This window comes from Drosophila nasuta, chromosome 3 (assembly GCF_023558535.2).
Source record: "Drosophila nasuta strain 15112-1781.00 chromosome 3, ASM2355853v1, whole genome shotgun sequence".
NCBI classification, from domain to species: Eukaryota; Metazoa; Arthropoda; class Insecta; order Diptera; family Drosophilidae; genus Drosophila; species Drosophila nasuta.
Genome location: NC_083457.1, coordinates 31,432,308 through 31,455,788, shown reverse-complemented (window position 1 = coordinate 31,455,788; position 23,481 = coordinate 31,432,308). Strand labels below are relative to the sequence as shown.

The 23,481-nt window shown below is 31.6% G+C and overlaps 2 protein-coding genes across 3 annotated transcripts; both read right to left on the bottom strand.

Annotated features, from left to right (window-relative positions):
• Positions 1–675: 675 nt before the first annotated feature.
• LOC132789531 (fibrinogen-like protein 1) lies at positions 676–14,308 on the bottom strand. 2 transcript variants are annotated; one of them, XM_060797597.1, is made up of 2 exons: positions 13,476–14,308; positions 676–786 (listed from the first exon to the last, which is right to left on the bottom strand). In XM_060797597.1, the coding sequence occupies exons 1-2, from the start codon at positions 13,589–13,591 to the stop codon at positions 696–698; spliced, it is 207 nt and encodes a 68-aa protein (XP_060653580.1). In that variant the 5' UTR covers positions 13,592–14,308; the 3' UTR covers positions 676–695. The 2 variants fall into 2 exon arrangements, 1 of the variants encoding a protein (XP_060653580.1); XR_009632705.1 differs by lacking the exon at positions 676–786 and adding an exon at positions 13,252–13,415.
• Positions 14,309–21,314: 7,006 nt separating this feature from the next.
• LOC132790922 (fibrinogen-like protein 1) lies at positions 21,315–22,988 on the bottom strand. The gene is made up of 3 exons (XM_060799681.1): positions 22,863–22,988; positions 21,587–22,806; positions 21,315–21,517 (listed from the first exon to the last, which is right to left on the bottom strand). The coding sequence occupies exons 1-3, from the start codon at positions 22,941–22,943 to the stop codon at positions 21,415–21,417; spliced, it is 1,404 nt and encodes a 467-aa protein (XP_060655664.1). The 5' UTR covers positions 22,944–22,988; the 3' UTR covers positions 21,315–21,414.
• Between the last annotated feature and the right edge of the window lie 493 nt (positions 22,989–23,481).

Here is a 23,481-nt window from a genome sequence, read left to right as displayed (position 1 = left end):
GATGCATTTAAACACTCAATGATCACTCTAAAGTTTAGAGTCTAAACGGATCAGTGATCAGTACTCTTTTCTCTGCTGATGAACATCGTCTCCATCTTTGCAAATGCTTATTTCTCTATTTAATTTAGAGGTAACTTCAAAGGCTTCATTGAAAGAATATATTCAGGATGATTAGAAATCTATCTTTCATCTCGAAATTGCTGATTGCCTTTATCCTGTATTATTCACTTAGTACCTCACTTCCTGTATTATTCGAGAGGAGAACTAAACAGAACTTACATCACATTGACATTATATCAAAGGCAGCATCAATGGACCAAGAAATCTAATGATGTAACATGGACTTACCATACACCCTCACTACTCGCTCTCTCTCTCTGCCTCTCTCTGTCTATTTCTTTTTTGTCCGTGAGAGTGATTCTATTCCTTACCGTCGCAAAAGTGCAGATGATGCAGATTTTGCAGGCTATATGAAATATTATATATTTAAAAATTGTATTTTATTTTTACTAATAATCATGAACCTATTAGCCGAGATTGCTCGATTACAAATTAAGTTTTTCAAATTTACTTTATTTATATATTTTTTATACCAGCGGCAGATGAATCTATTTGTTGACAATTTAATTAAAAAAATCGGTACTTTAAATAGTTAATCGTAGATTAATTAAAAAGCAAATTATAACTTCAGTTTATCACTTCTTCATCGCTTCTTTGGGACGAATTAGCATCTTAGCTTCTTTCATGTAAAACAATGGGTAAATCATATTTGGTTGATTTAAGTTACTGCATAAAAAAAGAATAATTTAGTATATTCCATCAAAAGGGAAAAGTTGTAATGCTTACCAAATCTGACACGAGTTGTACCACCAGCCACTTTTATACTCAACTGCACAATTGTCATCGTACAAATCGTTGTCGCGATCGAATGTTGTGAATTTCATGTTTTCAGCGTATCTCATCGCATCCCCAATAATAGTTTTGCTGAATTTACCCAAACTCAATGCGTATCCATGGTCTTCATCAGATATTTTGAAGTCGTCATAACCAGCGTTGAAGACACTTCCATTCACAGCAACCAAATGTATGTAAAGCTCGAATCGCTGCAAGCTCGTGATACGATGTATTTTCTCGAGTCCCAGGAAGAAATCACTCTTATAGGAGCCGAAACCTTTGCGATACGTTGCCCAATGCCTATTGAAACTCTCATTTCCCCCAACTCGTTGTTGTATTACAATCCATCCAGGACCAGCTATCTGACTATCACATAAAACATCGAATAAACCTACGCCAGAAATATTTAGTTGATGAACATCTGAATCTCCAAATGGAGAGCAACTTGATGGGATAATAGTATTGGGTAAAGTCTTATTCAGTGTATCAAGTTCAGCTCGACATAACTGATTTTCTTTCACCTTATCTATTATCTTAGTTTGACAATCTTTGAATTGCAATTCAATTTTTTCCTGCTGTTCTCTGATATTCTCTGATGTCCGATTTAATGCATCAATTTCAGATTGGCATAACTGAATATCTTTATATTTCTTTATTAATATAGATTTACTCTTCTCTTATTTTAACTCAAGTGTTTTCTGATGTTCAGTATTATTCTCACTAAATCTCTTAATTTTTTCATCTTTTTCAATTAACCTGGAATTAAGATTTTGAAATTGAAGTTGGCAATTTTCTAAGTTGGTTGTTTTATCAGCTAATTCTCCTTTTAATTTCACAATAATATTTTGTTTTGAATTAATTTCAGATTCTAATTTCTCAATTTTATTTTGACTCAATTGCAAATCGATTTCCCCTTTAAGTACTTTGTTTTTATACTCATCTAATAGAGCTGCCTCATTCATGAATTTTTCATGAATTCTAAAAATTTCATGATACTTTTCCATAAGATCCGAATTCAATTCATTTAGATGCTTTTCCTTAGATTCACTTTGCTCTAACTCATTTCTAACCTGTCTAAAATAATCTAGCATAGGTTTCACAGTTTCATAGGTCTGACTGCAGCATTTTTCTGCAATTTGTCGGTCGGATTCATTCGTCTGATAAGAAGAAATAACAGGTAAACATTCTTAGCACTCACTGTACTACACTGCTTTAAGTAATTGTTCTCACCTCTTCGAAGGCAGCAGTGGCCACAAAGATTATTTCAAGTACTGTTAAGAAAAGAACTGTTTTGATTTTTATTTTGCACATTTTGAATATTTCGACTGCTCGCGGAAAAGATAAATTTGAAACTAAAAGTTTAATATAAATCGACGAAGAATATAGTTCTGAGTGGTGTATGAATTTGGGATTAACACGTGATCAACGGATGAGCGTTCAGCCCAAAAGTTCTTTGCGGAAGACGCATGTCTAATAGAAAATTCTTGTTAATGGAACTAGATGTGGCGACAGTTTTTGAGTGATTTCTTCGAATTTTGATTATATTTAAAATTAGAATTTTGTGAAGTATAAAATTTCAATGTATTATATATACGTATGTATCACACATCAGATATATTATATTGAAGTCAAGATCAATGAGCCAACATAATGATGATGTCACATAGACCTAACGTATCATGATCAGCTCTCTCTCTTCTCTCTCTCTATCTCTCTCACTCTATATGTCTCTCTGTCTCTCTTCTATGTCACCGTTTTCAATCAGTGAGAGTGATTCTATGGCTTATCTCCGCAATGCCGATGCTGATGCGTACCAATTGATGAGGCGACACACTCATGCGTATTTTATATGTTTTAATTCATATTATATAAAACTTTTTGTTTGGGGTTAATGAACTTTACTCAATCTAATAAAACACTTAACTGTACCTGAGTTAAATTTATATTTAATATGTGCCAATGCAATCTTGAATTGAGAAATGCAGTTAACAAGAAGGAACCACCTGACTTTGCAATCATTACTCAATATGGACTTAAGACTTCTTACTATCTAACTTTATTCTACAGGGTGAAGTGTCTTTTAAGTCGGGCAAGAGAGTTTTCACTTTATGTGCTTTTAACATATTTCTAAGTATGTATATACTGAACGTTCTATATGTTGCTAATTCATTAAATGTATGTCATAATATCAGATCAATATGACATTGACATTGGATTTTTGGGCATTATGTTTTTACAGTGGAGTATCATCATTAATATTAGCTCAAAGTCTGTTCAGCTGATGGTGTGACAAAATTATTCTATTTTCGAATTAAGCTGCATCTAAAAGTAATTAAATATGTACTTATTTAAAGAGTAATACCCTTTATTGTGGTTGGCTTTTCTGTTCTGTTGCATACAAGATGTTTTAATTTTTGAATTTTAATGAACTTGGAATTTAGGAAAATCCAAGCAAATAAATATTTTTTTTTAATTTAGCAAACAATTGAAAACAATTTTGAACATAATAATAAATACTATTAATATTGCTAATTAAGATTTAATAAAACAAACTTTCAAGTTCAGGGGACTGGGTATCTTGTAGCCGTGCCATCTCGACAAGATTGTTTTCATTTGATTTATTTGGAACTATGTGTCCAGTAACTACATACATACATATGTACTTATGTATATATAATTGCTCCTACATATGTCTTTCAGACATCATGCCTGCACGTGTTTCTCTCTTCACTCTCAGTTTCTTATCATCGCATTGCTGGCCTTTGCTTCAAAACTGCCGAGCAGCTTGGCAACAATTGTCAGAATGACGTCTTCTTGGGAGAACGCTTCAGCAAAATCATAATTCACTGACCTGCACCAATTATTTAATTGTTGAAAGTAAACAAAATTAAATTCTTCGAAGGCGAAATGTGCGCTCCGCACAGACGAAGACATTTCGAGCACACAAAATATATTCAACGATATATATTATATACATATATATTCTAAGCTACCTCCCTACCAATTTTCACTCAAATCTGTTCTGCCGTTCTTGATTTATAAGTGGTCCAACTTTATAGACTTTCTTTTATATATGTATGTAGAAGATAGAAGAAGATATATATTCTGAATCGTCATCGACACTGTTAAATTTTGACAGATTTGTTCATTTGTTATTCTGCATTATCACATATATACATAGATTTATAAAACCTTTTCCATAAGTTTTTGTCTCAATATATGACTTTAGTTGCAAAATTTACAAGTTGAGAGAGCTCGACTGTGAGATACCCGCTACCCATTTTCACAAAAACCATGTTCTACACGTTTGCAGTAGGCGATCAGACGGACATGGCTATATCACTTCGGCTGCCGACGCTGATCGAGAATATATGTATATATGTTACCTTATGGGTTCAGAGATGCTTCCTTCTGCCTGTAACATACATTCCATGCAGGCACAAAATCATAATACCCTTTTAACCTATCGGTAATTATTTCTACCACTTTTTATTTGTCATATAACTAACGATTCATGTAAAAAATATTTGAAAAGTTTATTTGTTTTTATATAATTTAGGGTTTTCTTCTGATTAGTTAAAAGCTCTGCTGCTTAGCTCAGAGCTACTAAGAGATCTCAAGGCATTTTCAAAACGTAGGGACTGCAGATAATCTTCATTTTATTCCAATAAATATATACATAAATGCTTTTATGTAATCTGCAAATGCATTTTATTAAGGTTAAATTAATAAATATAGTTTGCTCATCAGATGCAAGCGCTGTCGCAAAACATTTCTCACAACATGTGAGTAAAATGTAGATCGCTATCGCACTCTTTTTCCTTTGCTTCAACCATATATATATATATTTGTTGTTATTGAGATTTATTCTTTGTTTTTGCACATGCAGATGAACATGCGTCCGTGGGATAGACACGATCAGCCAGCGTTTGCTTAACACTTAACTATCGCGTACTCGCTTGCACTCGCCTCCAAGCGTGCAACTGTTTGAGCTTAGAAGCAACTTCTTCTCTTAGACAACACCACAACTAGCATCGTCTTCCGTTTTCACGAAGTAGCAACTGCTTCCGCTTGACTAATAGCAACTTCTTCTGTTACTCGTATACATAATCCTTTTCTGTTTAACGATTGTTCTCCTTCATACTGTAAGAGTATATAAATATAAAATGTATATCATCCTAATATGATTCATTCAAATGTTAACTACTATTACTACTGAGTAAATTGTTTCTTAGCTATTCATAGTCTAAATCACGATGAATCGGTAGAAGAAAAATGTGCTTTGACTTCGATTTCTACTGATATAAAAGACATTTTGGATTTTAAAAACAGAACCAATTTTAATTACATATTTATTTTATTCTTTTTATTTTTATGTGTGTTTATGTAATATATATTGTTTGTATTATTTACATTTTTCTTTTATTTAATTAAAGATAGGTTTTCTTATTAATTCGTATTTTTGAGAAATATTTCGAATTTTTAAAAGTGGCGCAATTTTTAATTTCGCTGCTGTACATATTTGCTCAGTTGATAAGGAAAAGAGCGGCCTTGCATGACGTCAGACTTGTGACGAGCAGTCGAAAATATTTGCTGGCTCTCTCCGCTGATCTCTCTCTGCAGCTTAGCAACCGCTCTTGAGCACCGCTTCTATCTATAATTCTGCTAATTCTAGCGATCGGGAGAGGCGGAAGATGCTGATATACAGTGTGTTTCGATGGGTAGATCAGCTAAGTGATCTCGAACATTTTATATTTTAATAAAAAATTGGCTTTAACATTACTGCAATTAAAAATTTATCGAACGCATTTAATATAAACTCACCACATTTAATAAGTTAATTTAAAAATGATTATTTACTTTAAATACCAAATGGTATAATAATAAAAAAAATATTATATTGATTACTTTAATTACTTTTTTTTAGATTCATCTAATAGAGCTTCCTCCTTCATGAATTCTCACAATTTCATGATACTTTTCCATAAGATCAGAATTTAATTAATTAAATTTCTTTACTTTAATTTCACTGTCTTCTAAGTCATTTGTAACCTGTCTAAAATAATCAAGAAAATTGATACACTTTTACACTGCATTATGTAATTGTTCTCAGCTATTTTTCAGTTGATGTGACAACAACAAATGTTTTATGAACCATTAGTAACAAAACTGCATTTAATATTATTTTGCCCATTGCGATTCTTTCGGCTGCACTCAGACAAGATGAATGTGGAACTGAAAAATGCATCTAATCTACAAATAAATCGCTCTAAACATTTAATTTATGTTAATATAAATGCAATCGAATGTTGCATTCATGATAAGAGATAGGCTCTCACAAAATTTTCTTATGATCTTCTCTGAGCGAGAGACTTCATTATAATGAAATTTAATTGAATTGATTAAAAGCTGCTACATCAACTCGTTTACTTTAATTTAATACTGAAGGTTCGATTGAAATAATATAAATGGGATAATCATAGGTTTAATTACTTTTAAGTATTTGCAGCTCTATTGAAAGCATCTAGATACTTACAATTTGCTACATCAAATCATGAAAAACAATAAAAACTGATCAATTTAAATTATAAAAATAAATCGCTGCATTAAATAGTCGATAGTTTTTTTATTCAGAGCGCAAATTCTTAATGCACCAATTATATATAAATGATTACATTATTAAGTAAAATAATGGAATTTCGGCTCTTCAGTTGCTCACTTCTTCACCGCTTCTTTTGGGGCGAATTAGCATCTTAGCTTCTTGCAGATAAGTATAGAAATTTAAATACCAAAATAGATGTGGACCATATGGTGCATTTAAATTACTGCATAAGAAAATACAAAAATCAATAATTATGTGTATTCCATCGAAAATAACAGTTTTGAATATTTACCAATTATAACAATTATTGTGCCACCAGCCATTGAAGTCAACTGCGCAATTACCAGAACTAAATGCGTCGTTATCCCGATCAAATGTTGTGAATTTCATGTTTTCGGCGATTCTCATCGCATCCTCATTAATAGTTCCACTGAATTTACCCAAACTCAGTTTATATCCACTGTCTTCATCAGATATTTTGAAGTCGTCATAACGAGCGTTGTAGGTACTTCCATTCACAGCAACCAAATGTATGTAAAGTTCGTGACGCTGCAAACTCGTAATACGATGTATTTTTTCTAGTCCAAGGAAAAAGTCGCTCCTATAAGAACCGAAACCTTTGCGATACGTTGCCCAATCCCTATTGAAACTCTCATTTCCCCCAACTCTTTGTTGTATTACAATCCATCCAGGTCCAGCTATCTGACTATTGCATAAAACATCGAAGAAACCTACGCCAGAAACATTGAGTAGATGAACATCTGAATCTCCAAAAGGAGAGCAACTTGATGGGATAACAGTATTGAGTAAAGTCTTATTCAATATATCAACTTCAGCTCGACATAAACGATTTTCTTTCACTTTATCTATTAGCTTAATTTCGCTCTCTTTTAATTGCAATTCATTTTTTTTCTGCTGTTCTCTGATGTTTTCTGATGTCCGATTTAATATATAAATTTCAGATTGGCATAACTGAATATCTTTATCTTGATTTATTAATTTAGTTTTACTCTTCTCTAATTGCACTTCAAGTGTTTTCTTATGCTTAGTCTTATTTTGAATATTCTCACTAATTCTCTTTATTTCTTCATCTTTTTTAATTAAACTAGAATTAAGATTTTCTAATTGAAGTTCGCAATTTTCTAAGTTAGTGGACTTCTCAGCTAATTCTCCTTTTAATTTCACAATAATATTTTGTTTTGAATTAATCTCAGATTCTAATTTCTCATTTTTATTTTGACACGATTGCAAATCGTTTTCCCCTTTAAGTACTTTGTTTTTATACTCATCTAATAGAGCTGCCTCCTTCATGAATTTGTCATGAATTCTCACAATTTCATGATACTTTTTCATAAGATCAGAATTTAATTCATTTAATTTATTTTCCTTAATTTCTTTGTCGTCTAACTCATTTCGAACTTGCCTAAAATAGTCAAGCAAAGGTTTCACTGTCTTATAGTTATGCATGCGGCACTGTTTTTCCATTTCTCGGTCGAATTCACACGTCTGATTAGAAGAAGATGTAAACATTTTTAGCACTCAATGTACTACACTGCTTTAAGTAATTGTTCTCACCTCTTCGAAGGCAGCAGTGGCCACCAAGAATATTTCAAGTAATGTTAAGAAAAGAACTGTTTTGATTTTTATTTTGCACATTTTTAAATTTTCGACTGCTTGCGGAAAAGATGAATTTGAAATTAAAAGTTTCATTTAAATCGACGAAAATTACAGTTCTGAGTTCTGTATGATTTTGGGATTAACACGTGATCAACGGATGTGGGGTCAGCTCAAAAGTTCGTACCGGATGTGAAGGCGATAGCAAATGGTGTCAATGTCGAGACAATATCAACTTTCTGACGCATGTCTAAGAGAGGATTCTTGATTCTTCATGAAATTAGAAGTGATGACAGTTTTTGAGTAATTTATTTTACCAAATTTTGATTATACTTAAAATTCGAAAACTGTGTAGTGTACAACTGCAATGTATTATGTATACGTATGTATCACAGAGACATTATATTGAAGTCAGACCTCAAAGTATGCTCAGCTGAACATGGTGTAACAAAATTATTCAATTTTCGAATTGAGCTTGCATCAACTTATTTAAATAGTATTTTTGTTTATTATGGTTGACTTTTTTGATCTGTTGTACTTAATGAATTTAGAATTCAGACTAGATGAAGAACATAAAATTAGATAAGAAAATCCAATCAAATATATTGATGTTTGCTTTTTAGATTAATTCTGAGTTTTAGGGGCAAATTCATATTGAAAACAATTTTAAACATATTAATAAATACTATTAGTATTTTGCCAATTAAGATTTTCATTAAATAAACTTTTAAACTAAGGGGACTGGGTATCTTGTAGTCGAGCAATCGTTCTTTTTTAATATATTTCAAACTATTTGTCCAGTAAATACATATATATAATTACTCCTATGTCTTTCACACATCATGCCTGCACGTGTTTCTCTCTTCACTCTCAGTTGCTTATCATCGCAATGCTGGCAGTAGCCTCAAAACTGACCAGCAGCTTGGCAACAATCGTCAGAATGGCGTATTTTTGGGAGAACGCTTCATCAAAAACATAATTCGCTGACCTACACCAATTATTTAAATGTTGAAAATAATCAAAATACAATTGTTAGGCGGCGAAATGTGCGCTACTCACAGACGAAGACATTTCAAGCACACAAAATATATTCAACTATATATGGGCAATTCTCTGATGTCGAATGCGACATTTGTACGCATTCAAACTGAAAAAAAACATGTGCCACGACATTATTTTAATTTTGTAAAAATTGAAACTTATAGCTCTCGGTTAGCACTATAATTGGTGCTAAGATGGATTTTGGGCAATTGTTCGTTTTCAAGAAAATTGCAAAAATGTTGCGCATTCGCACGCGACAAAAACAGAAGTTACTTTTTCAAAAACCAGTTCAAGCACTTATTTCAGCGAAACGTGATGAAAGATTTTAATGCAATTAATTTTAATGTATTATGCATATATTTATCTAAATAGTGTATTTGGTTTGACTTAAAAATATTAAGTTGTCTTTTTTTAAATTAAATTTTAATCACTGTCGCACGCGACATGTCGCACGCGACATTTTTTCCATCATACTTTTTATGCTGTTTTTTTTTACTTTTTAAGTTCATTTGAAGAGCATATGAAGCATTTTCATAGTTTTTTAATATATTCAATATATATTTTTATTTTCAACTGAAATTTCATACTTTAAAAAATAACTTTAATAAAGGTAAACAAAACGAAATATATTCATAACATGTACATAAGAAACATAATTACCTATCTTAAATTACATCATTAATGTCAAAAAAATTTTTTTTATGAATATACTGTTCTAGTAGATTTCGTTTGTTGGCCATTTCAGCAAAACAAATTCATTTGGTTTATAACCGGTATACTGTGCACATTCATTCTATCATTGTTTTTAATGACAAAGTCTCAATTGGCGCTTATGACATGAAATTTATATTATTTTTTGCACATAAAAAGAGTATGCATCATCTACATTAAAAAAAAAAATAATTTAACGAAAAAAAAAAAATTTTTTTTTTGCCATGTCGCACGCGACAAACTTTCAAAAATTCTTAAAAATGAAGTTGTGCTTATATTCATTCAAATTTTATTTTATTATATTTGGTAGCAAAAGATGTGTTTGGACACAATTTTGCATGCTCAATGGACAAAAACTTTAGATGCACTCATAACAAATGCTGTTTTCACTGTCGCACGCGACAAAAATAGAAGCTGATTAGCTGAAAAGAAATTTACCGTTATTAGCTATTGCATCATTTCTTTTATATATTTTGTATATTCCTTGGATATTAAACAAGATATTAAACTAAGGGTATCAATGCATACTGACTCCCTTTAAGGAAATGAATCAAAACAAAACTTGCAGTAGAAATCTTCAAAACAGAACTTTTGCTCATCTTCGACTTTGCATTGAAATTTTTCAAAATGTGTTATGAGTAAATGGAAAAATCGTTTATATTAGTTAAATGTAATATTTTCCCTATAAACAAATGTGAAGAAAACATGCTTTTATAGAGTTTGAATTTTTTGGCGCCGGTTGCACTTTCTAGAGAATTGCCCATATATTATATATATATTCTAAGTTCTGCCGTTCTTGATTTATAAGTGGTCCAACTTTATAGACTTTCTTTTATATATGTATGTAGAAGATAGAAGAAGATATATCTTCATACATATATATATGTATATTCTGAATCGTCATCGACGCTGTTAAATTTTGACAGATTTGTTCATTTGTTATTCTGCATTATCACATATATACATAGATTTATAGAACCTTTTCCATAAGTTTTTGTCTCAATATATGACTTTAGTTGCAAAATTAACAAGTCGAAAGTGCTGGACTGTGAGATACCCGCTACCCATTTTCACAAAAACCATATTCTACACGTTTGCAGTAGGCGATCAGACGGACGCTGATAAAGAGTATATATACTTTATGGGGTCAGAGATGCTTCCTTCTGCCTGTAATATACATTCCCTGCATGCACAAAATTATAATACCCTTTTAACCTATCGGTAATTATTTCTACCACTTTTTATTTGTCATATACATACTCCTTTTCTGTTTTCACTTTTGTTTTCTTTCATATAAATTATTATTGATATTTATTGATAATATAAATTTTATTCTTATTTTATGTTTCCTCTTTAATGAACTATCTGAGATTCAAACTATATGAGTACTTCGGTTTCTTCTGATGTTAAATACAGTTCTGAAACTAAAAATATAACTAATTATAATTTTTTTTTTTTTGTTTTGTTTGTTTATGTAATATATATTGTTTTTTATTATTTACATTTTTCTTTTATGCAATAAAAGTTAAGTTGGGGTTTCTTATTAATCCACATTTTATATAAATATTTTGAATTTTCAAAAGTGGTGCAATTTTTAATTTCGCTGCTGTATGATACATATTTCCTCATATGATAAGGTAAAGAGCGGCCTTCATGTCGTCAGACCTGTGACGAGCAGTCAAAAATATTATATTTGCTGGTTCTCTCCGCTGATCTCTCTTAGCTTAGCAACCGCTCTTGAGCACCGCTTCTATCTATAATTCTGCTAAATCTAAATCGGGAGAGGCGGAAGATGATGATATACAGTGTGTTCCGATGGGTAGATCAGCTAAGTGATCTCGAACATTTTCTATTTTAATAACAAATTGTCTTTAACAAACGTGAACAGGTCTCCAACTTTACTGCAATTAAAAATTTATCGAACGCGTTTAATATAAGTCATCACATATAATAAGTTATTTTAATAATGATTTTATACTTTAAATAACAAATAATTAGGATTATACATACACACAAAACACAAAACAAAATTTAAAAATCAATTTTGGTTCGACTATAGTTTTGGACGAATAAGCATCTTAGCTTTATTGAGATCGTGGCCGGAATCTTTCATTGAAGTTACTCTTAAGGACCATGTAAAAATAAATTATTTATTATATATGTACATATGCTGAACTGCTATTATCTGAAGAAAAGTCATTGTCCCGATCGATGTTTAAGCAAAGCTCAATACGTAACCTTTGAATTCATCGGATACAATCGTATTCTTCGTAACGAATGTACTTTGTTGAGTTATCTGATAATACCATATGAATGTAAAGCTCGAGATAAATTTTTATCCAATCCAAGACAGAAATCGCTATCCGGGGAACCGAATTCTTATCAATACATTGCCCAATCCCTATTGAAATTCTCATTTCCACCAACTCACTGACTATCGGATAAATCATCGAAGAAACTATATGCAATTTTAAACTTTCATTATACTTTTTTAGTATTTAATGCATTGATTGTTTTCCCTTAATTTGTTTTGTTGTAACTCATTTTATATTTGATGAAAATAGTCGAGAATTGGGTGCATAATTTTATAAGTACAAGAGCCGCACTCTTGTTTAATTTGTTGGTTGAATTGAGATGTCTGATACGGAGAAAATAATAATACTAATAATTATCTATAATAGAATAATAAAACATTTAATAGTATGATTAGATACACGAACTTGATGAGTCCCCTTCAATCTGAATATATATCAATTCGATGCATTTAAACACTCAATGATCACTCTAAAGTTTAGAGTCTAAACGGATCAGTGATCAGTACTCTTTTCTCTGCTGATGAACATCGTCTCCATCTTTGCAAATGCTTATTTCTCTATTTAATTTAGAGGTAACTTCAAAGGCTTCATTGAAAGAATATATTCAGGATGATTAGAAATCTATCTTTCATCTCGAAATTGCTGATTGCCTTTATCCTGTATTATTCACTTAGTACCTCACTTCCTGTATTATTCGAGAGGAGAACTAAACAGAACTTACATCACATTGACATTATATCAAAGGCAGCATCAATGGACCAAGAAATCTAATGATGTAACATGGACTTACCATACACCCTCACTACTCGCTCTCTCTCTCTGCCTCTCTCTGTCTATTTCTTTTTTGTCCGTGAGAGTGATTCTATTCCTTACCGTCGCAATGGTGCAGATGATGCAGATTTTGCTGGCTATATGAAATATTATATATTTAAAAATTGTAATTTATTTTTACTAATCATCATGAACCTATTAGCCGAGATTGCTCGATTACAAATTGACCTACAAAAGTTTTTTAAATTTACTTTATTTATATATTTTTTATACCATCGGCAGATTAATCTATTTGTTGCCAGTTTAATTAAAAAAATCGGTACTTTAAATAATTAATCGTAGATTAATTAAAAAGCAAATTTATAACTTCAGTTTATCACTTCTTCATCGCTTCTTTGGGACGAATTAGCATCTTAGCTTCTTTCATGTAAAACATTGGGTAAAACAATTTTGGTTGATTTAAGTTACTGCATAAAAAAAAAATAATTTAGTATATTCCATCAAAAGGGAAAAGTTGTAATGCTTACCAATGCTGACAAGCGTTGTACCACCAGCCACTTTTGATCCCAAGAGCACAATTGCCATCGTACAAATCGTTGTCGCGATCGAATGTTGAGAATTTCATGTTTTCGCTGTATCTCATCGAATCTATAATAATAGTTTCGCTGAATTTACCCAAACTCAGTGCGTATCCATGGTCTTCATCAGATATTTTGAAGTCGTCATAACCAGCGTAGAAGAGACTTCCATTCACAGCAACCAAATGTATATAAAGTTCGAAACGCTGCAAGCTCGTGATACGATGAATTTTCTCGAGCCCCAGGAAGAAATCACTCTTATAAGAGCCGAAACCTTGGCGATACGTTGCCCAATCCCTCTCAAAACTCTCATTTCCACCAACTCGTTGTTGTATTACAATCCATCCAGGTCCAGCTATCTGACTATCACATAAAACATCGAATAAACCTTCGCCAGAGACATTGAGTTGATGTACACCAGGATAATCTCCAAAAGGAGCGCAACTTGTTGGGACAAGAGTATTGAGTAAAGTCTTATTCAATATATCAATTTCAGATTGACATAACTGATTTTCTTGCACTTTATCTATTAGCTTAGTTTCACTTTCATTTAATTCCAATTGAATTTTTTTCTGCTGTTCTCTGATATTCTCTGATGTCCGATTTAATGTATCAATTTCAGACTGACAGAACTTAATAACTTCATATTGCTTTATTAACAAAGTTTTCTTCTCATTTACTTCCAATTCAATTGTTTTTTGATGTTCTGTTATATTTTGAATATTCCCACTTAATCTCTTTATATTTTTATCTCTTTCAATTAAACTAGAATTAAGATTTTGAAATTGAAGTTGGCAATTTTCTAAGTTGGTGGATTTAACAGTTAATTCTCCTTTTAATTTCACAATAATATTTTGTTGCGAACTAATATCAGATTCTAAGTTTTCAACTTTATTTTTACTCAATTGCAAATCGTTTTCCCCTTTAATTACTTTGTTTTTATACTCATCTAATAGATCTGCCTCATTCATGAATTTTTCATGAACTCTGACAATTTCGTGATACTTTTCCATAAGATCCGAATTTAATTCAATTAATTTATTTTCCTTAATTTCTTTATCTTCTAACTCATTTCTAACCTGTCTAAAATAATCAAGCAAAGGTTTTACGGTTTTATAATTATGAATGCGGCACTGTTCTTCCATTTGTCGGTCGGTTTCACACGTCTGATTAGAAGAAGATGTAAACATTCTTAGCACTCACTGTACTACACTGCTTTAAGTAATTGTTCTCACCTCTTCGAAGGCAGCAGTGGCCACCAAGAATATTTCAAGTACTATTAAGAAAAGAACTGTTTTGATTTTTATTTTGCACATTTTTAAATTTTCGACTGCTCGCGGAAAAGATGAATTTGAAACTAAAAGTTTCATTTAAATCGACGAAAATTACAGTTCTGAATTCTGTATGATTTTGGGATTAACACGTGATCAACGGATGTGGGGTCAGCTCAAAAGTTCGTACCGGATGTGAAGGCGATAGCAAATGGTGTCAATGTCGAGACAATATCAACTTTCTGACGCATGTCTAAGAGAGGATTCTTGATTCTTCATGAAATTAGAAGTGATGACAGTTTTTGAGTAATTTATTTTACCAAATTTTGATTATACTTAAAATTCGAAAACTGTGTAGTGTAAAACTGAAATGTATTATATATAGTATACATATGTATCACAGGAACATTATATTGAAGTCCGGATTAAGGAGTTAATATATTATATATATATTATATCACATAGACCTCAAAGTATGCTCAGCTGAAGATGGTGTAACAAAATTATTCAATTTTCTAATTGAGCTTGCATCAACTTATTTAAATGATATTTTTCTTTATTATGGTTGACTTTTTTGTTCTGTTGAACTTAATAAACTTGGAATTCAGATTGGATAAATCACATAAAATTAGATATTAAAATCCAAGCAAATATATTAATTGTTGCTTGTTAAATTAATTCCGAGTTTTAAGGGCAGATGAACATATTGAAAACAATTTTGAACATTTTAATAAATACTATTAGTATTCTGTATAATAAGATTTTCATTAAATAAAATTTCAAACTCAGGGGACTGGGTATCTTGTAGTCGAGCAATCGTTCTGTTTTGATTTATTTAGAACTATTTGTTTAGTAACTACATATATATAATTGCTCCTAAGTCTTTCACACATCATGCCTGCACGTGTTTCTCTCTTCACTCTCAGTTGCTTATCATCGCATTGCTGGCCTTTGCTTCAAAACTGCCGAGCAGCTTGGCAACAATTGTCAGAATGACGTCTTTTTGGGAGAACGCTTCAGCAAAATCATAATTCGCTGACCTGCACCAATTATTTAATTGTTGAAAATAAACAAAATTAAATTCTTCGAAGGCGAAATGTGCGCTCCGCACAGACGAAGACATTTCGAGCACACAAAATATATTCAACGATATATATTATATATATATTCTAAGCTACCTCCCTACCAATTTTCACTCAAATCTATTCTGCCGTTCTTGATTTATAAGTGGTGCAACTATATAGACTTTCTTTTATATATGTATGTAGAAGATAGAAGAATATGTATATATATTCTGACTCGTCATCGACACTGTTAAATTTTGACAGATTTGTTCATTTGTTATTCTGCATTATCACATATATACATAGATTTATAGAACCTTTTCCATAAGTTTTTGTCTCAATATATGCTCGACTGTGAGATACCCGCTACCCATTTTCACAAAAACCATGTTCTACACGTTTGCAGTAGGCGATCAGACGAACATGGCTATATAATCTCGGCTGCCGACGCTGATCAAGAATATATATAATTTATGGGGTCAGAGATGCTTCCATCTGCCTGTAACATACATTCCCTGCAGGCATCCTTTTAACCTATCGGTAATTATTTCTACCACTTTTTATTTGTCATATAACTAACGATTCAAGTGAAAAATAATCGACGAAGAATATAGTTCTGAATGCTGTATGATTTTGGAATTGTCACGTGATCAACGGATGTGGGTTCAGCTCAAAAGCTCGTAGCGGATGTGAGGGCGATAGCAAATTGTGATAATGTCAAATTTCTGACGCATGTCTAGAGCGGCTTCTTGATAATGCAACTAGAAGTGGCGACAGTATTTGAGTAATTGATTTATTGGTAATTTGAATATACTTAAAATAAGAAAACTGTGTAGGGTAAAAATGCAATGTATGTGAAGTGTGGCACTACTGGTGGCTGGCAACGAGTGGCAACGCGAGCTTTGGGAAAGGTTATGGCAGCACTGATCACAAAAGCAAGATCGACGAGAAGTCAGTTGGTGTGTCGGCGTTGACAGGAACAGTTGTCCTCAAATCGTGTTGAACATTATTCTGTTTAATTTATCATTACTTCATTACTTTTATATTTTCTATCAATAAATTACTCTACTTTGTTACATGTATTATATATACATATGCATGTATCACATGGATATTATGGCTGATCTTGAGTTAAATTTATTGTCAATATGTGCAAATTGAGTATTGAATTGGGAAATGCAATTCACAAGAAAGAACAACCTGACTTTGCAATCGTTATTATCAAATATTATTCTACAGGATGAAGTGTCTTTTAAGTCTGTTTTCATTTTCTGTGCTTTTGACAAATATGTATGTATGTATATACTAATCGTTTTATATGTTGTTAATTCATTAAATGTATGTCATGATGTCGGAACAACATGACTTTGACATTGGACGCTGTATTTTCGGGCATTAGGTTTTTACAGTGGAGTGTCATCATCAAAAGAAGCTCAAAGTCTGTTCAGCTGAAGATAATGTGACAAAATTATTCTATTTTCGAATTAAGCTGCATCTCAAAGTAATTAAATATGTGCTTATTTTAAGAGTAATACCCTTTATTGAGGATGGCTTTTCTGTTCTGTTGCATACAAGATGTTTTAATGTACTTGGAATTTTGGAAAATCCAAGCAAATATATATATATTTTTTTTAGCAAACAATTAAAAACAATTTTGAACATAATAATAAATACTATTAATATTGCCAATTAAGATTTAATAAAACAAACTTTCAAGTTCAGGGGACTGGGTATTTTGTAGTCGTGCAATCTCGACAAGATCGTTCTTTTTCAATCTATTTGTTCAGTAAATGCATATATATAATGGCTCCTATGTCTTTCACGCATCATGCCTGCACGTGTTTCTCTCTTCACTCTCAGTTGCTTATCATCGCATTGCTAGCTTTAGCTTCTAAACTACTCAACAGCTTGGCAACAATTGTCAGAATTACGTCTTTTTCGGAGAACGCTTCAGCAAAATCACAATTCACTGACCTACACCAATTATTTAAATGTTGAAAGTAAACAAAATATAATTTTTCGAAGGCGAAATATGCGCCACGCTCAGAGAAAGACATTTTTGAGCACACAAACTATATTCAATATATATTTTGAATCGTCATCAACACAGTTACATTTTGGCAGACTCTGCATTACATTACATTCATATTTTTCAAATAAACTAAAGATACTTATGGAAATATATACATAAGTGCTTTTATTTAATCTACAAATGCATTTCTTTAACGTTAAATTAATAAATATAATTTGCTCATCAGATGCAAGCACAGTCGCAAAAGGTTTCACATAACATGTAAGTACAATGTAGATCGCTATCGCACTCTTTCTCCTTTGCTTCAACCATATAGTTGTTGTTGTTGAGATTTGTTTTTTTGTTTTTGCACATGCAGATGAACAGGCGTCCGTGGGATAGACACGATCAGCCAGCGTTTGTTTTGGCAATCGACTATCGCGTACTCGCTTACACTCGCCTCCAAGCGTGCAACTGTTTGAGCTTAGAAGCAACTGCTTCTCTTATACAACACCACAACTAGCATCGTCTTCCGTTTTAACGAAGTAGCAACTGCTTCCGCTTGACTAATAGCAACTTCTTGTGTTACTCGTATACACAATCCTTTTCTGATTAACTTTTGTTAACTTTCATATTAATTATTATTGATATTTTTTTATTGATAATATAAATTTGATTCTTAGTAAATGCCTAATGTTTAGTCTTGAATTCAAACTATATGAGTATTGTTCTTAAATAAGTTATAAGATGTAAATATGTACATATAAAACAAAATTCAATTATGTTAACAACTATTACTACTGAGTAAATTGTTTCTTAGCTATTCATATTATAAATCACGGTGAATCGATAGAAGGAAAGAGAGCTTTGACTTCGATTTCTACTGATGTGAAATACAGTTCTGAAACTAAAAATATAACTAATTGTATTTTTTTTTTTTTCTATGTTAGTTTATGTAATATATATTGTTTTTATTATTTACATTTTTCTTTTTTTGTAATTAAAGTTAAGTTGGATTTTCTTATTAAATACATTATATATATAAATATTTCGAATTTTCAAAAGTGGTGCAATTTTTAATTTCGCTGCTGTACATATTTGCCCAGTTGATAAGGAAAAGAGCGGCCTTAATGACGTCAGACCTGTGACGAGCAGTCAAAAATATTTTCTGGCTGTCTACGCTAATCTCTCTCTGCAGCTTAGCAACCGCTGTTGAGCACCGATTCTATATATGTTTAAATCTGCCAAATCTAGCGATCGGGAGAGGCGGAAAATTCTGATATACATTGTGTTCCGATGGGTAGATCAGCTAAGAGATCTCGAACATTTTCTATATTAATAACAAATTGTCACCACATTTAATAAGCTATTTTAAAAATTATTTTATAATTTATATACCAAATATGTTGGCATAATAATTAAGAAAATATTTTATTTATACTTAAAATACAAAACAAAATTTAGAAATCAATTATTTTTATATTGTATAGGTTCGGACGAATAAGCATCTTAACTTTATTGAGGTGGTAAATTACACATCGTGGCCAGAATCTTTCATTGAAGTTACTTTTAAGGACAATGTAAAGAAAAATAATTTATTATATATGTACATACATATGTACATATGCTGAACTCCCATCAGAAGTGCAATTATCGGAAGAATTGTCATTGTCGCGATCGATGTTTAGGCAAAGGTCAATACGTAACCATTGTATTCACCGGATATCATCGGATTTTTCGTAAAGAATGTAATTTGTTGAGTCTTCTGAGAATACCATATGACGTATCATTTCGACAGTCCATAGATTTTATCCAATCCAAGACAGAAATAGTTATACGGGGAACCGAATTCTTAGCAATATATTGCCCAATCCAATAAATCATTGAAGAAACTAAAAATCGCAAAATTTTGATCTTATGAACACCTGTATGTTCTCCGCAAGGAGATCATTTAGTAAATAACTTCAATGGTTTCATTGAAAGAATATATTAATGATGACTAGAAATCTATTCTGGGAAATTGATATAAAATTTACAAAAGCAATTACTTTAAAATGGTAAAGTTCAGCAGTAGACATAGAATTTATAGCTTGAAAGCCTTTAAAGATGTGCAACTTACGACAATAAATTGGATAAATTTCTACTTTAAACATTTGATACTATAATTATTAAGATATCATATTCGAAGTCAAATACCTTCCGTTGTTCATTTGTTCATCGCTTCTTTGCGACGCATTTGCAGCTTAGTTTTTTAAGTCCATTGTCTTCATCAGATATTTCGAAGTCGTCATAACGGGCAAAGAAGATCTTGCCATCCATACAATCAAATGCAAATAAAGTTTGAAACTCTGCAACCTTTTTGATACGTTGCCCAATTCCTATCGAAACTCTCATTTCCACCAACTCACTGTTGCATTACAATCCATTCAGGTCTAGCTAACTGACTATCGCATAAATCATCAGATAAACAAACTTTAATTTTATGAACACTAGGATACTCTCCAAGAGGAGACCAACTTGATGCGATAAGAGTATTGACTAAAGTCTTATTCAATGTATCAACTTCAGCTTGACATACGAGTATTAACATATTTTGACTTTCATCAAATTACAACTTAATTGTTTGTTGTTGCTCTGTAATCTCCTGATACTTTCATCCTTTTCAAATAGACTAAAATTAAGTTGTTTTAATTGAACTTCAGAAGATTTTAAACTGTTGGATTTATCTGCTACTTCCTCTCTACAATTATTATAAAGTTTGGAATTTGGTGTTAATTTGTCAACAATTTGCTTTTGTGAATTAATCTCATACCCTAATTATTCAACTTATTTTTCCCTTTTCAGTATATTGATTCTTCTTCCATATTCGATCGGATTCACACGTCTGATAAGAAGTATATTGATACACTTTTACACTACGTTATGTAATTGTTCTCAGCTATTTTTCAGGTGCTGTGACAACAACAAATATTTTATGTACCATTAGTAACAAAACTGCATTTATTATTATTCTGCCTATTGCGATTCTTTCAAGCAAGATGAATATGGAACTGAAAAATGCATTTAAATTTACAAATAAATCTGCTCTTAAAATTTAAGCTGTGTTAATATAAGAGCAATCGAATGTTGCAATAATGATAAGAGATAGACTTTCTCATCGCGTCAACAGAAGAGAAAATATTATCTGATCATCTCAATTTAATGAACGCGTTTATTAATTTAATCTGTTTATTGATTGTTTAGATAAGAAATTAATTTGTGTAGATCATTTATTATGTTACTTTAATATTCAAGGTTCGATAGAAAGGATATATACATGATAATCATAGTTTACTTACTTTTAGGTATTTGCAGCTCTATTGAAACCATTTAGAGAACATAAAATTCAATAAAAACTGTTCCATTTCAACTTTAAAAATAAATCACTACTTAAATAGTCGATCGTTTTTTTTTTTATTCAGAACGCAATTTCTTAATGAACTAATTTTTTATAAATGATTACATAATTGAGCCAAATATTGGATTTTCAGCTCTTCAGTTGCTCACTTCTTCATCGTTTTTTTTGGGCGAATTAGCATTATTGTTTCTTTCAATAGATTTCGTTTGTACCAATTTAGGTTTGACCCGTAGAGTGCATTTAAATTACTGCATAAGAAAAAACCAAAATCAATAATTATGTGTATTTCATCAAAAATAACAGTTTGCAATATTTACCAATTATAACAATTGCTGTACCACCAGCCACTATTGTATTGAACTGCGCAATTTCCATCACTATATGTGTCGTTGTCGCGATCGAATGTTGTGAATTTCATGTTTTCAGCAGTTCTCATCGCATCCTCATTAATAGTTCCACTGAATTTACCCAAACTCAGTTTATATCCACTGTCTTCGTCAGATATTTTGAAGTCGTCATAACGAGCGTTGTAGATACTTCCATTCAGAGCAACCAAATGTATGTAAAGTTCGTGACGCTGCAAACTCGTGATACGATGTATTTTCTCTAATCCGAGGAAGAAATCGCTCCTATAAGAACCGAAACCTTTGCGATACCTTACCCAATCCCTCTCAAAACTCTCATTTCCACCAACTCGTTGTTGTATTACAATCCATCCAGGTCCAGCTAACTGACTATCGCATAAAACATCGAAGAAACCAACTCCAGAGACTCTTATTTCATGAACACCAGGATAATCTCCAAAAGGAGAGCAACTTGATGGGATAAGATTATTGAGTAAAGTCTTATTAAATGTAGCAACCTCAGCTCGACATAAATGATTTTCTTTCACTTTATCTATAATCTTAGTTTCGCTTTTTTTTAATTGCAATTCAATTTTTTTATGTTGTTCTCTGATGTTTTCTGATGTCCGATTTAATGTATCAATTTCAGATTGGCATAACTGAATATCTTTATCTTGATTTATTAATTTAGTTTTACTCTTCTCCAATTGCACTTCAAGTGTTTTCTGATGCTCAGTATTATTTTGAATATTCTCACTAAATCTCTTTATATTTTCATCTTTTTCAATTAAGCTTGAATTGAAAGATTTTAATTGAAGTTCGCAATTTTCTAAGTTGGTGGATTTATCAGCTAATTCTCCTTTTAATTTCACAATAATATTTTGTTGTGAATTAATCTCATATTCGAATTTATCAACTTTACTTTGACACGATTGCAATTCGTTTTCTCCTTTAATTACTTTGTTTTTATATTCATCTAATAGAACTGCGTCCTTCATGAATTTTTCATGAATTTTCACAATTTCATGATACTTTTCCATAAGATCCGAATTTAATTCATTTAACTTATTTTCCTTAATTTCTTTGTCTTCTAACTCATTTCTAACCTGTCTAAAATAATCAAGCAAAGGTTTCACGGTTTTATAATTATGAATCCGGCACTTTTTTTCCATTTCTCGGTCGGATTCGCACGTCTGATAAGAAGAGAGTTTAAACATTCGTGTGCACTGGTTTAGGTAAATGTTCTCACCTCTTCAAAGGCAGCTGTGGCCACCAAGAATAATTGAGGTATTATTAAGAAAAAAACTGAGTTGTTTTTTATTGTACACATTTTGAATATTTCGACTGCTTGCGAAAACAATGAATTTGAAACTAAAAATCTAATTTAAATCGACGGAGAATATTTTTCTGAGTGCTGTTTGATTTTGAGATTAACACGTGATCAACGGATGTGGTTTCAGTTCAAAAGTTCGTAGCGGGAGAGAAGGCGATAGCAAATGGTGTCAATGTCGAGGCAATGCCGACTTTCTATCGCCTCTCTGATTGACGATTCTTGATAATGAAATTAGAAGCGGCGACGACATGTGCATGGTTTATATATTCTAATTCTCATTATTGAACGAGAAGCATCAACATTGCACAAGGAAAAGACTGTAGTGTGGAATTATACTGTATTATTAGAGATGAACGGAATTATTAACAAAATTATCATCATCAGTAACTGCTGATGAGTAAAGATTCCGTCTTTATTTTACACATTATTATTCTCACACATTATTATTCTCTTTTGGCAGTCACTTTATATATTTTATGTTGTCTCTCACTTCGTCTTCGAAAGCTGAGAATTCATATGCAAAGAGTATCACAAT

Coding starts and splice junctions, on each gene's coding strand:
- LOC132790922 (XM_060799681.1), bottom strand. CDS start 22,943: ATGTGTACAATAAAAAACAACTCAGTTTTTTTCTTAATAATACCTCAA. Junction 22,807..22,862: donor CCACAGCTGCCTTTGAAGAG/GTGAGAACATTT, acceptor TCTTCTTATCAG/ACGTGCGAATCCGACCGAGA. Junction 21,518..21,586: donor TACAGCAATTGTTATAATTG/GTAAATATTGCA, acceptor TTTCTTATGCAG/TAATTTAAATGCACTCTACG.
- LOC132789531 (XM_060797597.1), bottom strand. CDS start 13,591: ATGAGATACAGCGAAAACATGAAATTCTCAACATTCGATCGCGACAAC. Junction 787..13,475: donor TACAACGCTTGTCAGCATTG/GTAAGCATTACA, acceptor TTTTTTATGCAG/TAACTTAAATCAACCAAATA.